The following is a 16,705-nucleotide window of genomic DNA, read 5'->3' as shown; positions in this document are numbered from 1 at the left end:
CTATATAAAAATTGCGGTGAAATTGTTCCAAAAATGAGAGAAAACTCAACAACTAGTGCTCTCAATTTAGAAATACAGTAGTGTTAAAGAGTTCCTAAAAACTGAGAAACATTCCCTCGGAGATGTTCTGATAAGTATGCCTATCTTTTACGAAAGAATTCGCCTTCCGTCGTTTAGAAATGATCATACAACTAAAACATCAATAAATACTTTTGTCCTTTGGACAGTTTTAACCGTCACTTCTGATGATGTATGTTGCAACATACGAAACGTCAAGTATAAAATGAAAATGTTTGTAGCCGCTGTTTGTTTTCTTTTCCTGCTAAAACATCAATGTTTTACAACAAAAGATACTTAAGTTATATAGTTTTTGAAGACTGACTTAGTTTCATATTTCTTTATATCAAACGCCACACGGACGCGGGATCATTTCAATAGTATATATATAGTGAGAGAATCTTGAGAGTAGAGTCTCTCCGAGATGTAAGAGCACTTGCAAGAATTAGGCTGAAAAGTCGCTTAATGGTTCTTCGCACGTGACTGTGCTTCAGCAACATACGTATATACGCTAGATTCATTATCGTAGCATCATGGTTAACGAAAGGGAAATTCCTAGCTCTTCCAAGGACGCTGCTATTGGAGGCAACGGCTTGCTAGCCACGGGGCAACAAAGTCGCGCAGCTTCAAAAGCACTCAGGGTGTCACGAAACTTCGCGCTTAATTTTGCTTGTAAAAGTACCTTCCTGGAAGGACGCAGCCCTGTGCTTGTGCGTTGAGCTGGTTGTAGAAGGCGACTTTCAGTGCTGTTCGCAATTTCGTGAAATCGCGTCGGTGTAAGGGTAGTGATCGACTGCAACAGCGTGTGCTACGGCTGAAGGACGCACATAGCAAGGGAAAATTAAAGGCACGTCATCTTCTCAAGTTGTATTTTCAAAATGCACTCCGGCATCGATCAGAACAGCCAGCTCCAAGCGAAGGTCTTCAAGTGGCTGCTCTGTGGATCATCAATTAATTCAAGGAGCTAGATGTCCCTACAATTTGCAGGAGATATTTCATCGTTTTAGCAGTTCATCACTTTCAGCACTGTCTTGAACTCCTTCAATTTGACTACTGTCTGTTTTGCTGTTATGTGGTCTCATCGATCAGTAGTCCATTCAGAGGATTACGCCAAGCCAAGCCGACCACATTGCTGAAGGAAAGGCCAGGCCACAACACCATGCCATACTCTTTTTTATTACACATAACACGAGAATTTCATTCCATAAAGCTCATTTGTACAAATCTATACGCTTTATTTTCACATGTGAAAAAAGCCTATACAGCCAATCAGAATTGCGTACAGCTATTTCACATGTGAAAGTATAACCAATCAACGATAGCGTAAAGGCGTTTCCATGCCAATCACTCGTGCATCTCGTGCAAATCGTGCAAATCGTACTTTGTTATTGAATTAAATTAAATTTGCATTTGGTTCTATTGTTAGTGAGTTTTTGTTTATAATTCGCGTTCAGAAAACTATTTTAATGAAAATTCTCATGTTATGTGTAATAAACAGTTTACGACATAGAAAGTGCTTTGTACGGGGTTTATTCACTCGTTGTTTGTGTCAAAAACCCTCACTCGCTCGTTCCTCGCTCGTTCGGGTTTTTGACACAAACAACTCGTGCATAAAACCCCGTACGGCGCACTTTCTATGAAGTAATCTATTTCTACTCTACTCTTTTCGACTAGTGTATGGGATCTTTAACGTCCTACAGAGAGTCTACGAGAAAGTCTAACCATCTGCGGATGTTATTACAAAGGCTGCACTTTCTTCTCAGTTATTTTAAGACCCTGATTGTTGGTCCGGCCCGAGTCGAACTCACGAACTCCCGCATGGCAGCCCAAGGCTCGACCAACTGAGCCACCGGTGCATGCGCAGACGGTGTTTGATATCTGCAAACAAGCACATTACTCGCTTGAGAACCTCCCGTTTACTACTCCACCTGATCTTATTGAAGTTACCAAGTGACTGTCCGCTTCTTTTTCTCCAGGAAAGCTTGGCCTTGCAGCTATGGGAAAACATACTCATCCAAAAGCGGCTGAAAAACTCCACATTTCTCAAGACGCAACTCATCGATGACCACCCTCGGACCAAAATCATAGTCTCAGTTAGTTCCACTCCTTCGTCAGCTTTTCAATTCCAAGATCATTAGAAAGGATCCCTGTTTGCTGAAAACTGTTCTTCAAGACAAAACTTTGCTCTATAAACTTACTCAAAATACGAAGAAATAGCTCAAATGTCGCCCAAAATGCGAAAAAAGTGTCCAAAAAGTACACAGCGCAATCGTGACAGGCCTAAGACATTTGAGTTTAGGTATCGAGTCAAACATACCTTTCAACCCTTCTCCGAACCACAAACCAAACGCACAAACATAAGAGAACAAGAAACACAAGGATGCTGATTACAATGCCCGCAGTAATTGCATCTAAAATGAAAAATAACACGAAAAAAGAAATTTTAGTACCTCAATTTCAAACCAAGGAATATTAATACTCTAAATTGAAACATTAAAAATGAGTATACCATATCTAAGACCATCGAAGTCCGCTTCAACCCACCTTTTTTAAGCGAGTCTATAAAAGCAATTTTTTTTCCTTGTGATTAATTTGCGCGCAATAAATGAATTTTGTTTCGGGACCCCCCAAAAAATTGCAAAAGACAAATAGGGAAAAAGATGGCCTTTGATTAGTCTTTGCTGTAACAGGGCACCAGCTTACTCCTCTACTTTCAACCTCAATCAAAACAATTTGAACATCTTTTAGTGTATATATTTTGTATTGCGAATATCAACGGTTCCAATAAAAAAAAATTCTTCAGAGAGATAAAAGGAGCAGACTTAAAGAGATTGGACATAAGTCACTGCCTATTGCAAGGTCTTTGCGCACAAAGCTGAACTGAATAGAATAATTCTAAAGCGACTCGAGTCCTTGGCTACCGATACCCAGAATCGTCTTAGAGAAACAAATACCGGAAGGATTTGGACAGGTATTGAGAGCCTTCCTTATGTTTTGTTTACAGAAAACCGTTTGTTTACTAAAACACAAAGAAACAGTCCAAGATGCTGCCTGTTGACCAGCGAAATCTAAAGAATGAGATTGCAATGACCGAAAAAAGTCACAGTTGACATATTTATAAGAATGCCGTTTAGATTCTTACTGATTGTGCCGAAAATCACTAACCTGTGTCAGCGTTTCCAGCCCAATTTCCTCTTAAATTAGGATCCTTCTTAACCTGAAGATCAAGAACGCAAACTTCCTTGTGCACTCCATCAGTAGCATAGATGGTAACAATACAGGTAGAACCCCTGGGAAGATTTTCTAGGCTCTGTATGTTGCCATCCTCATCAATTTCAAACTTTGCTTTGCAAACTTCCGCATTTGTGACGGTGAGGGAATAAGTAATGTTGGCGTTCGATCCGTAGTCTGCATCCGAGGCAGAGACATGTTGTAGTTTGGTTCTTTGCTCGACTGATTCCTCGAAAGTAAAGTTTGTGCATTCTGTAAATTCTGGGGGCGAATCATTTATGTCCTTGACGGTTATTGAAATATTTGCGTTCGCTTTTAAACTTGGAGTGCCATGATCACTGGCCTCAACAATAAATTTATAAGTCACTTGAGCAGCATCCGCTTTTATTCTTTTCAAAGTTGTTATGGCTCCATTTGTAGGATTAACTGAAAATATTTCTCCAACAATTGCATCATCATCGTTTGTACCTTGCACCAGTGAATACGTTAGATTTCCATTTGGTCCACTGTCTTTATCCTGTGCTGTTACATTAATTACTAAAGAGCCTATTGAAATATTTTCGCGAATAATGTTTGAATACCAGCTTTGTGAGAAATACGGATAATTATCGTTCACGTCTTCAACGTTTATGGACAGGTTCATGATGGTAAAAAACTTTCCATCGGTTGCGTTGATACGAAGAATGATTTTACTGGTGTTTTCATGATCCAGTTCCCCAATGAGAGTGATATTCCCGGATGAGTCATCAATAGCAAACTTTCCGGAATATTTACCACTTAGATTGTATTTTACGATGGAATTGTTGCCAAAGTCTGCGTCAACGGCTTCCACTTGGAATATGATGGTACCATTTGCCACGTTTTCTTTAACAGATGTGTAATTTCTAGCAATGAGATATAAAAACGCAAAACCAAAACATTTGTTTTTTCCCTGCCGTTAATATTATTTATGAAGATACTTGACGGACTGTCTAAAATAGCCACAAGAGGAGTTCGTGTAAAAGCCGATCAATGCACGCGATGTGTCCCTTTGAATGACTGATAGGAGTTAAAGGAAACCGCTATGATTTACATTTTTACTTCAGAGTAAGCGTGCTCGTGAAGGGCAAAATAATCTACAATTTCTAGCTTTCCATTTGCTAGCAAAACTCAGATTGACCAAATACAGTTCAACCCCTCCCCCACACACCCTCTATTGTTTGTGGTTTACGCATGTAGCGATTTTTCAACTATGATACTCGAATCAACCGAACGAAATTTCGCTTACCTCTATAATTATATAGCTGCATCAAAATCCAATATTGCCAACAGATCTATTTTTTATTAATTTTTGCCAACTGTCCAAATTTAAAATAAATGGCATAGTTTTTGCCGGAACGTTTCCTTCAGCTTTGAACAAACCGTCCAATTTGAGGAAAATCTGGATACTAACCATCAACCAATCAAATGTCAAGATAAATAAATGAACCGAATACTGGCCAATCAGGTTGCAGCTATTATCACTACTTTCAAACGTCAGACAGCGATCATCGCTCGCAGGGTTTTGCTTTGTGTTGATAATGGCCGAATTTCCCGACTTTTCTCTCCACCTTTTTGACGACTCAGATGGAGTCTTCAGCTAGGTTTCCAGAGATAGGTGCTACTGATTTACTCGAGATGAGGGAGAATAATCAGAACAAGAATACTCAAAGAAGCACAACAAATTGGGTTAAAGTGTTTGACCTGTGGCGTGCTGAGCGAAGCGAAGTGAGAAAGCTTGAAGAGATTCCCGAACACGAGCTTGACGACGTTCTTTGGATGCTATATAATTAACAGGTAACAGGACTATACGCTTGTCCAATTTGGAAATAATTGGATTCAAAAAATTCCTCGGTCCTCAGAATCTTTCTCATCCAATTACAGTATTTTCAAATTGGACAGCATGTAGTCCTATTACGTATACAAATAACGCCCTTCTAAACTGTCGAACCGCGCAAAGACTCTCCAAATTGGATCGTAACTGTCAGAAAGGAAAATTCGGTTTGGAATAAAGGAACAACGTAATTGTCAATTTTCGGATCCGGGAATCTTGGAAAACGGGTCTTACCATTCTACCTTTCATTTGGAGTTTTCGGATATTTTAGCGAGATAGTAGGCACCCAGTGAGCAGATGTCGAAACATCGGCGCATTACGGACAAATTTACGGATTTAAGTCATACATGAAGCCATTTTGTCCCAGGGAGGCTCCTTATAAAATCCTTGTGGTTTCTGGAAGTCTCCCAGCCAAATAGATCAATTATGTTTGCGCTATTTATTTATTACTTCTCGTTTTAAATATTCTTTAACCCGTAATATGTACAGTAATTAAATGTTATTTGTGTATGTGCTCATTTGTTCATGTTATTATTTATTTGGTAAACTTAAAATAAATAACAGTAATAAAAGGTTATTAAATGCTAATGAGTTCTATCTTACCTGGAAATAAATATTGGTGGGTTATCATTGATATCTGTCACAATGATTGTAACGTTCGTGGACACTGTCTTATTTGGGATGCCATTATCAGTTGCCTCTACTTGAAATCTGTATTCTACTTGAAATGCATTTAGTTCAATTTTCTTCAAGGTTGTGATAGCTCCATTTGAGGAATTTACTGAAAACGTTTCTGAAACGAGTGCATCAGTGTCGTTTGTTCCTTGCACCAGCGAATACGTTAGTTCACCATTTGATCCACTGTCTTTATCCTGTGCTGTTACATTAATTACTGAAAAGCCTATTGAAATATTTTCGAAAATAGTGGCTGAATACCAGCTTTGCGAGAAATACGGATAATTATCGTTCACGTCTGTAACGTTTATGGACAGGGTCATATTGGTACAAAACTCCCCATCGGTTGCTTGTATACGAAGAATGATTTTACTGGTGTTTTCATGATCCAGTTCCCCAATGAGAGTGATATTCCCGGATGAGGCATCAATAGAAAACTTTCCGGAGTATTCACCATCTAATAGACTGTATGTTACGATGGAATAGTTGCCAAAGTCTGCGTCAACGGCTTTCACTTGGAATATGATGGTACCATTTTCTACGTTTTCTTTAACAGATGTGTAATTTCTAAAAGAAATAAAAAAGCAAATAAAGAGTATATGAGATCAAATACTTGAAGTGCGGATTTCATCTCAGTTATGATTTCAATTGACGAATATAATCGCTGTCAAAGAAGCAACTCTTAAAAGTACATCAGTTCCGTTCAAGCAGACGTTTAAATGCAAAATGTAAAAAAATATAGTTACCAGAAACATAACATGCTGCAAAAGATTACATAGGGAAGATATCTGTTTACAAACATTGACGTCAAATTTCTTTTGATATTGAAATTTGCCAACCACTGAACAAAAGAACTTTTTTTTTCGGCGTCCAAAAAGGCTCTGGTTGGCACATTAACATCAATAGGAGAAGTCATCGATATCTTCGCTATAAAACAAAGAAACAAACAAACAAACAAACAAAAACCCTTTGTTCTCGAAGAATGAAGAGATCTATCCTTTTTTTTTTCTTGGCCAAACAAAGCTCACAAAATTCCCGAGAAAAGATTGGTTTTTTGAATTTACTCATTTACTTTTGTAAAATTATGAACATGCTAACATTGTAGATTTTGTATCAAACTGTTTTCCCGATGGAATTATCTTGAATAAAGTTGCAGTGTCTGATTATCCTATAGATATATCTATACAGCATCGGTACCTTCAAAGTATTCATATTTTAGTATACAATAAATGGCTCTCCTGATTTACATACCATGAATAAATTGATGTGACAATTTTTCATATCAATGGACCACCTAATCGGCCAACTCAATGTTGTACCCAGTTCAAATTTCCCGGGATTAAGATTCTTTGTGTATTGTATTTGCATGACATGGTGGCATTCACATTTAAATGATATGGAAATACCTGGAAAAAATGTTTTATTACCAAAGGCTTTGAATTGGGTAAACATTGAGTTAGGTCTGTTACAACATTTTAGTAGTTGTGGTAAACATTATTCCGTTGACCGAAAGCATAATGTTATTTTATCGCGAGGCATTTCCGTTGTCTTATCAGTTTGCGGGTTGTGCTCTAATCTGGCAACTATGGAAGTCTCCTGTCCAATGAAAAATGGGCGCGTGTTAAAGTTAAGTACAAAAGGTCGGTTATCTCGTACTCACGGCCCCTTTCTACTATTGCCATCATCGCAAGAAGAACTTTTCTGCCTTTTAGCGTTCAGTCGTATTGTTCTTTCAGGCAAGTTCCCTTTAGTTCCTTTGTTATTTTGTCTTGCATTATTTCTAGAGTTCATTTACTTTGATTTCTTTTTCCTTAATTCCGGAGCTCTTCCGAAGGGTAGTCTAGTATGGGTACACCTCGCGTTTTGATTCTAGGCCATTCGTTTATTTCGTAGCTTACATGACTTCATTGAAAGTGACTCCGGCCATTTGGATTTAACGTTCCATTTGTCGGCGTCCGCCCTCATTAGCTGGCATGGAATTGGGGGGCGCACAATCGCTAAAACGGCCAAGTTCGATCTACTCATCCTTCACTCGTTTCGCCCAGATATAGTTATTGTGCAACTTGGCACTAATGATTTAACATCTTGTCCTCCTTTGCAAGTGGGCTCTGCCTTGGAGGATTTTGTGCACTTGCTGCATGATTCGTACGGCGTAAGGGGTGTTTGCGTATGCCAGACTATCCGTCGACGCGCAGCTGTGGCTTTCAACTAAAGAGTCGATATTTTAACACGATATCTCCGGGTGGTCTTGGAGCCTATCCCTTACGCCATATATTGGGGCCATAGGGGTTTTTGGAGGGCATGCAATAGTTTCTTTTCTGCGGATGGCATTCACTTAAATAGTAGGGGGGCAATTTAAGTTATACCGCAGTCTTCGGGGAGCGGTACTCAAATCTCTTCGAGTTTTTACTAGCGATGGCAACCAGTAATTCTTTGTTGCTACTATTCCTTTCGCTCAAATGTGATGCAGTAATGTTAATTTGTGGACCAAGCCCAATTCTGTTCGTGTCAGCCTTTGTCGTTTTATTCTAGTCGTTGCGGTTTATTTGCGCACGGCACTGGCTGCGTGTCAGCCTTTGATTTTACTGTTTAGCGTTGCAGCTTATCTGCTCATGACACTGGCTGTACACTGTTTTAGTTGTTTGGTTCTGGTAGGACCCAGAATATTATGATTTTGTTTTTATGTGGTTTAAGCACTATTTTTTTTTGCATTTTTTTGCCACCAGTTGCCGTACGAGTGTGCAATCCTTATCCGGCCAACCTAACTTCTTATAGGGTGTGCCCTATTCACTCGGTAGCCTGTGCGTGCACTATATTTATAATCTTCCCTGGAATTTGGCTTTTCACACCCTTTATCTTGGCTAGATAATTTTCCTACATTGCCATCGCGTTTTTACGGTACCGCCCCTCGGAGCAATCTTAACTTAGACCTTGATAGTCTCAGGAAGTTAACTGACATGTTCTTATCGCTAAGTTATGCCGCCCAAGAAGCGTCCCGCACCCACCACCCGATCGCAATCCAAAAGGCCAAGGGCTTCAGAGCTCACCGAGGAAACAGCAGAATCAGTTACTGCAACGCCTCCCCCGAACCTAATGACGGTGGACGTGCAAGCTCTGTCCGCAACTTTATCCCTCGCTGTCACCCAAGCTGTCCAGCAGGCACTGGGGCAGGTCAAAGCACCAACTCCGGTCACTACGGAGGTTGTAGAGGCGTCGTTACAGAATGAAGTTTCCGTGCTCACCGAAGGTACGGCCACCAATTCCAAGTTCACGGCACAGCCGCTTTCGTTGCCAGCTAATAGAGAACCCTTCGCATGCAAGTATCGCGGTGGCTCTAGGGAGTAGTGTGAGCCCTAAGCTTAAAGCTAAAATTTGGGCTAACAAATTCATCGAGTTTGGGTCCCTTCTCACATCTTCCCCTAATCAGGATAGATATTCTGTCTGTTTAACGCCCTCGTCTAACTCGTCAAGTCAACTTCGTCTGACCCTTGAGCCATGTCAGCCGTCCAAGAAAATTCACAACTTTTTACAATGGCTGTCAGCGAGACACCTAGGCTAATGATATATAGTGAGATTATTCGCGACATTTCTACTAAACCCGGCGACTGGTATTTCTACGACGAACAGTTTCGTTACATACGACATTCAGCCCCTGACCAGTACCCTTGGGATACCATTCATTGGAAACTATGGATTAAGGCGGTTATAAATTTTTGTGCCAAACCCGCGCAACCTAAGCCGGATATGGGGTCTCCACGCACCCGGCCGCGCCAGTCCTTTCCCAAAGGGACCTGCTGGTCCTTTCACGCCGGAAAATACTGTGGTGGTTGCAAATTCGAACATCTTTGCTTCAAGTGTGGTGCCAAGCACCCAGCCAGCCAATGCTCCGCCGTTAATCAACAGCGTGCCGCTCTCCCCAAGAATGGCTCAAGTCTTACACAGTCGGCCGGTCACGCCCGTAAAGGTGGACAGGCTTGAATATCTTTTACACGGCTACCCTGCTTCCCTTCAAGAGTATTTAGTTTCTGGTTTTTCTTGTGGTTTTCATATCCATTTTATGGGTGAGCGGCACGCTTTTGAATCTCCTAATCTGAAAAGCGCTCTCGAGCAACCACAAATAGTTGTTTCCAAATTAAACAAGGAACGCGATGCCGGTCGCATAGTGGGCCCCTTTTCTGAACCGCCTTTTCACAATTTTCGTTGTTCCCCGCTAGGCATAGTTCCCAAGAAGGATCCCTCGGAATTTCGTCTCATACATCATTTATCCTATCCCCCCGGCTCATCTGTTAATGATTTTATTCCCGAGGATTGTTCGTCAGTTCACTATGCGTCGATCAACGATGCCGTATCTGTCATCAAATGGAAGGGGGCTGGTTGTTTTATGGCGAAAACAGATGTCAAGTCTGCTTTTCGAATCAAACCAATTCATCCCAATGACTTTGCTCTGTTGGGCATGAAATGGCAGAACTCACACTACTTCGATCGCTGTCTCCCCATGGGCTGCTCCTCTTCATACGCTCTTTTTGAAGCTTTCAGTACGGCGCTAGAATGGCTTGCCATAAACCGTTTAGGAGCTTCGAGGGTCCTACACATTTTAGACGATTTCCTGTTTATTGCTGATAGCCAAGACAAATGCCATGCTGACTTAACTAATTTTCTTGGCGTGTGCGAGTACCTCGGTGTGCCCATAGCACAGGAAAAAACTGTCGGCCCAGATACGACTTTACAGTTTGCGGAGATCACGCTTGACTCGGTAATGCAAGAAGCAGGCTGCCGGTCGATAAGCTTCAGAAATGTCGTATGTTGTTGCGTACCTTTTATAAACGGCGTAAAGTTACTCTTAGGGAATTGCAGTCTTTATTAGGCCTTTTAAATTTTACCTGTTCATTTATTGTCCCAGGCCGCGCCTTTCTTCGCCGCATGATTGATCTTACCAAAGGGGCCAAGCGCCCGTACCACCGCATTCGCCTAAGTAAAGAAGCCAAGTCCGACATGGTCACTTGGCTTACATTTTTGGATAAGTTTAACGGCAAAACGTTAAACCAAGAAATCTAAAGCACTTTGAATCGCTCGATCGACATTCGAGCTCATCATTTTGCCTATGGTGACAAGAGCGGTATATGAATATTAAATCTTGTGTCGATTGACAGCATGTCTGCCGACCAATCAGAAGACAGCGTCCACCGGCGGACGCTGCGAAATTGTGCTACTCAAAGGGGGCTGGTTTTCGGGCAGGCGGTTTTTCTCTCTCCTCTCCGCCCCCCTCCCCTCGCTCGCTTTGTCGACCCTCAACCCGGCCCAGACCTAGCCGCGCGAATCCAAGATGGCGACCGCATTACGAATTCCGGTTTTTCGACCATCCAACCGCCTGCGTGCAGGCTAACCCACCTTCTGCCAGAGAATTGGTCACTACGCTGAAGGGTTTGTTAAATTCCGCACTGTCGTCGGGCACACACAAACTCTACCAGCGAGCTTGGGCTACTTTTGCTGCTTTTACTCAACAGTTTTTTCATTCGGATAATCTCAAATTACCCATATCAATACCTTCGTTGGCCCTCTTTATCTCTTATCTCCACGCACGGAAATTAGCCTCCTCGACCATTAAATTTTATCTGTCCGCTATCAGTTACGTGCACAAATTGAAAGGTTTACGCGATCCTACACAGGCATTTTTAATCAATAAGTTATTGACAGCCCTAAGTCGACAGGGTTCTTGCGATATCCGTTTACCAATTTCGCGGCCCGTGTTACACGAGCTGGTCGGTTCACTAGGTCATACTACATTATCAGCTTTTTCAACGTACTCTTTATTCTGCTATGTTTTTACTCGCCTTTTATGGCTTCTTTAGGATCGGTGAGCTAGCGGCCAAGAGCACGAATTTTGGCAGCGCGGTAGTTCAATACAATCAACTCCGCTTTCTCATTCAGCAAGGAAACGGTCACATGATAAAAATAACAATCACAAAGTTCAAACACAATGCCACAAATCGTCCATTCGATATCTTGATCGAACGGGAGCTTTCCTCGCCATTTTGTCCCGTTCAGGCTATGCTCAGTTTTTGCAAAAACAGAGGCCACCAGCCCGGGCCACTTTTTTGCCATACCGACATGAGCCCAGTCACAGTTAGTCAGTCCAATACAGAATTACATCGCTGCTTGACATTTTGCGGTCTAGATACAAGCAGATATAAGGGTCATAGCTTTCGAATTGGCGCCGCTTGTCACGCGGCTGACAAAGGTTTTTCTGACGCCCAGATTCGGGCGCTTGGCCGTTGGAAATCCGATGCGTTTAAAGTTTATATCAGGTCCGACACCTTGCATGCAAATTAACTACCTTCTTGCGTGGACTTGTCCCTTCGGGTCTAACCCCCGGTTTTGTAGTTAGTTTTGGTTAACAGTAGTCTGTTCAATGTGGAGGGTCAGGTAAAGGACTGCCTCTTCATTGACTGACTTCCTTCTAGTGTAACTGTTCAGCACAGTGCTTATTCGATTCTTTGGGTTATAAGTTACTTTTTAGCCTATCGCGGGTCTATGCCCTATTAGCTCCTATTGTCTTTACAGTGTTAGTCGGGTCAATGTAGAAGGTCAGGTATTTGGACTGCTTCTTCATTGCCGTTCATTTACTCACTATCTTAAATGGCCATACTTTATTGAGGCATTGCCAGGGTTTGTATTTACCAGTTCTCCTTAGTATGAGACATGCGTTATCGTGTATTCGTAGTAAGATTCATGGTTGGTTATTCCACATTGTTGTTCGGTTGTGTCAGACAAGGCCTGTTTCCGGGCTATTGACAATACCCAAGTTTTCGTAATTTTAACTTTTTTACGACCTTCTACGCACGTCGGTCGTCCATTAATCACGAGCATAATCTTTTTCTCGCCTTTAAGAGTCATAACTTGTAATTTTCTTTCGGTGACCCTTGTCATTTAGGGGCTGTGGCACCACTGCACGGTGTGACATAACCTGTAATTTTCGTTCTACTCAGTGACGCTGGTCAGTCAGGGGCTGTGGCGCCACTGTTCGGTGTGCCTTTCCTTTCGAGAGTTCCGCCAGCGCCTTGGTGGGGTTGCCACATTGTTGTGGCTTGTTGCGAAATTTTTAACCCCACCTTTCCTGAAGAGATTTTAATCTTTGTTTGTAACCTTAGTTTCAATTAAACTCGTCACATTTGTGGCCATTTATCCCAAACGATTTGTTTCTATTGTCGTCTACCAATCTCTTCAGCAAACTAGTGCGGCGCCTTGCGGAGCTCTCGATGTCTTAATGTTTGCAAATGACTCAAGATAAAATAGCATTTTGCCACGGCCAAGGACGTTTTTGTGTGTAACCGCTTTCCCTAGACCAAAACTGCCCTAGGGTTATTTCCATGGATACATCAAAAAGAACAAAATAACTTGCCATGACAGTTACTGAACTGAAAAGTACGGTTTATCTGCTTCCTGAGATGGCTTGGCCAATCATACAGCAGAACGTAGCTGATACACGAAGATCCCTAATTATATTAATTATACCCTATTATTTTACCCTGAGGAGAGGATTTTACTGTATAACCGCATTCCCAAGGGTAACATGATACTTGAGCTGAACCAAACCCCAAACCCAAGCCATTCACCCTCTGGAAGGCCCCAAACCCAAGATGTGGGTAACCACAAATCACTTGACCGCTCTGAAGATGACTTCCGCTCAGGTTGTCGAAACGTCAGTCAATGTCATCTCAAACAGTACGTCTCAGGACTACACTCACCCGGACAATCGTACTTTACTTAATTATGATGTGATTCCTAGGTTCAAACCATTTACGATTTTACTATGCATGAAATTACATCAAAACAGGTAAATTGTAAGAGAGATGAGTGGTCTCTAAGAATGTAGAAGCTTTAAATGAAATGAAAGTAGATATTGCACAAAAACACACTTGCAAGAAGTGCACATACAGGTATAAAACAGGGGCACCCAACGAGAATATAGCTCAAAGCCACTTAGACATAGCATTGTTAAACGTATTTTGGTATTTAAACGGTAGATATAGGCATATTTTTATGCCCTAAAAATTTTACGTCTGTTCGGATTTCCTAGCTGAAAGTCTAGGGATCAGAAAATGGTAGCCAGAAAAAAGGTTCCCGAAAATTGTAAGTGACCTTTTTAGGGTAAAATTCCGTTAAGAAATTTTACAACAAATGTTCCGACAATTCTGGATCTCAAATTGTCTTTCGAACAGATATTTTCCGGAAACTGACGTTGGGTGCCCCTGACAGTTGAAACCGTTGCCAAAACTGTTTTGAAAAACGTGTCCGCATCCCAGTGTTGAATTTCAATCTTACCTTAGCGCTATAGGCAGAAAGAGACAAAAGATACTACTATTGGGAATGATTCTCTTGTATTTGTATGGTGCTGCTACGCTTGAATCTAAATGAACTTAGGTTACGTGCCAACTGTACCTGCTGGTGAATATTGGTGCGTTGTCATTGATAGCTGTTAAGACAATCGCGATATTAGCGGTGCTTGTTTTGTTAGTGTCCATGTTAGTGGCAAGGAGTTTCAACCTATACAATCTTGTGGTCTCGTAATCCATGGGTATTTGATTCCTCAAAGAGATGTTGCCTTTTGACACTGATCGGGATAACACAAAAGCCCCATTCGTGTTTCCTGCAGTAAACAAATGTTATCGATAAATGCATAATTAGGCAAATGGGACCACGACTTTCAATGAAGGCTTTTGCATGAATGCAAAAAAGATGTCCTCTAACAAGCCACTAAATCAAACAGAACGTTGACAATGATTGCTCAGTGATGATGAAAATTATGTTAGTGAATGTTACAGTCAAACCAAGTGAAGCGTACCCCTTAAGATTGCATTAATGAACTGATTATTTAAAACTTGAACCCGCTAGTCGTTTCAAAAATGCAATAATGAATTGATTATTCGAATATTGAACTCGCTCGCTCGATCCAAGAATACGGCTAAATTCGCTAACGGCTTCCGTTTTCGAAAAATCAATTCACTGTTGCGACTAGTAGGTTTCAAACCTACTAGTCTTTTCTAGAATGCACTACTGAATCGATTTTTCGGAAACGGAACCCGTTAGCCGTATTCTTGGATCGAACGAGCGAGTTCAATATTCGAATAATCAATTCATTATTGCATTCTTGAAACGACTAGCGGGTTCAAGTTTCAAATAATCAGTTCATTAATGCAATCTTGAGGGGTACGCTTCACTTGGTTTGACTGTAATAATGATGAACCAGCGAGAGAATGATCAATGAGGAGAGGATGTTGATGACGGCTGATGACCGTGACAATGCTATTATAGTAAGAAACCTGGGACCCGTTTCTCGAAAGGCCCAAACTTAACCTTTTCGGGCCCTAAAAACTATTTACGAAAATTGCAATCCGCTTGTTTTGATAATCTACTCTTTTAACATGTTTTGAAGAAAACAAAAAGCAATTAACATGATTGTGGAGTTTGATGACTGAAAACCTCTTTGTTCCTAAGATACAGGGGAATTTCTACTGAATTTCATTGAAAATGATGATAGGGCTGGTTCTTGTGAGACTGTTGCTGCAGCTGATCTTTGTTACTACGCATAAAACAGCTGGCCTTGATCTGTTGATCTTGAAGGAGGTAGACAAGTTTGCCTTTTGAGTCGTATCAGTGTACCTATTTTATCAGTTTTGTTGCAAATAATTTACATGTCCAACAACACGATGTGGCTGATTTAAGCAATTACTACCTGCTTTCTCTAACTACTAACCCTCGGTAATCAAGATAGAGACGTTCGCAGGTGTTCGCTGCTTGTCCAAGGCACTGAATGTCAGCTGAAGGGATATATTTATGCCCTCAGGAGATGTCACTTTCGCACTCAAAAACGTTGGGGTGGTATCTACGAAAACAGAGCACGCAAACTCGCGTTAGAAGAAGGTACAGTGGCAAAGTCGTTCAGTGGAGGTGTTGACGTAAACCAACATTCAATCAAATTGGTCTTCCAATTGTCAAGTTATAGAACACAACTGGATTAACTTCATGGAAGTGTTCAGCACTGGGAAACGGTTGGTGATGGAGACTTCACCAAAAAATCTGGGGACAAGTTCTTGTTACGCTTTAAGAGTAAAGCGTTCGTTTCTCATTTTAAGCTAACAAAAAGTAGGGAAATGTTTTTGAATCTTTTGCATTGTTCAGAGACCGCGAAGTTACCACTGAATTGATGAGGTTTCCTACCAGAACGCTGCTTGTCCAAGGCACTGAATGTCAGCTGAAGGGATATATTTCTGCCCTCAGGAGATGTCACTTTCGCACTCAAAAACATTGGGGAGGTATCTACGAAAACAGAGCACGCAAACTCGCGTTAGAAGAAGGTACAGTGGCAAGGTCGTTCAGTGGAGGTGTTGACGTAAACCAACATTCAATCAAATTGGTCTTCCAATTGTCAAGTTATAGAACACAACTGGATTAACTTCATGGAAGTGTTCAGCACTGGGAAACGGTTGGTGATGGAGACTTCACCAAAAAATCTGGGGACAAGTTCTTGTTACGCTTTAAGAGTAAAGCGTTCGTTTCTCATTTTAAGCTAACAAAAAGTAGGGAAATGTTTTTGAATCTTTCGCATTGTTCAGAGACCGCCAAGTTACCACTGAATTGATGAGATTTCCTACCAGAACGCGGATGTCTCGCACAAGAGTCAGACCTAAGTCATGTGACTAAGTCGAATCACGTTGCAACATGTAAAGAGAGATATCTTTCTCTCTAGGAAACTACTGTACCCTGAAATTACTGAGGGTGCGCGCATGGCTTATCACATTCAGATCACTGAACAGGAACCACTTAATTGTACTCCCTAAGGTTTAAAAATTAAAAACAATAGTAAAACTGACAAATGGGCAAAGATGGTTA

General features: G+C 41.3%; 1 protein-coding gene across 6 annotated transcripts in view; it reads right to left on the bottom strand.

Moving 5' to 3' along the window:
- LOC137978941 (uncharacterized) overlaps window positions 1-16,705 on the bottom strand; it is a 39,828-nt gene that overhangs the window by 6,101 nt on the left and 17,022 nt on the right. The window contains exons 9-15 of one of the 6 annotated variants that reach the window (XR_011118240.1): window positions 16,034-16,132; window positions 15,570-15,698; window positions 14,255-14,462; window positions 5,744-6,382; window positions 3,223-4,172; window positions 1,986-2,468; window positions 740-1,031 (exon numbers count right to left, since the gene is read on the bottom strand). Coding sequence is in view for 3 of the 6 variants with exons in the window: in XM_068826064.1 (XP_068682165.1) it covers window positions 2,375-2,468; window positions 3,223-4,172; window positions 5,744-6,382; window positions 14,255-14,462; window positions 15,570-15,698; window positions 16,034-16,132 (2,119 nt within the window). In the remaining 3 variants the exon portion in view is untranslated. The remainder of the gene's footprint in view (window positions 1-739; window positions 1,032-1,985; window positions 2,469-3,222; window positions 4,173-5,743; window positions 6,383-14,254; window positions 14,463-15,569; window positions 15,699-16,033; window positions 16,133-16,705) is intronic. The other 5 variants (XR_011118241.1, XR_011118242.1, XM_068826064.1 and 2 more) reach the window with 5 other exon arrangements.

This window comes from Montipora foliosa, chromosome 12 (genome assembly GCF_036669935.1).
Source record: "Montipora foliosa isolate CH-2021 chromosome 12, ASM3666993v2, whole genome shotgun sequence".
Classification (NCBI taxonomy): Eukaryota; Metazoa; Cnidaria; class Anthozoa; order Scleractinia; family Acroporidae; genus Montipora; species Montipora foliosa.
Note: the sequence above shows the minus strand (reverse complement) of the source record. Positions and strands in the feature narration are given on the sequence as shown.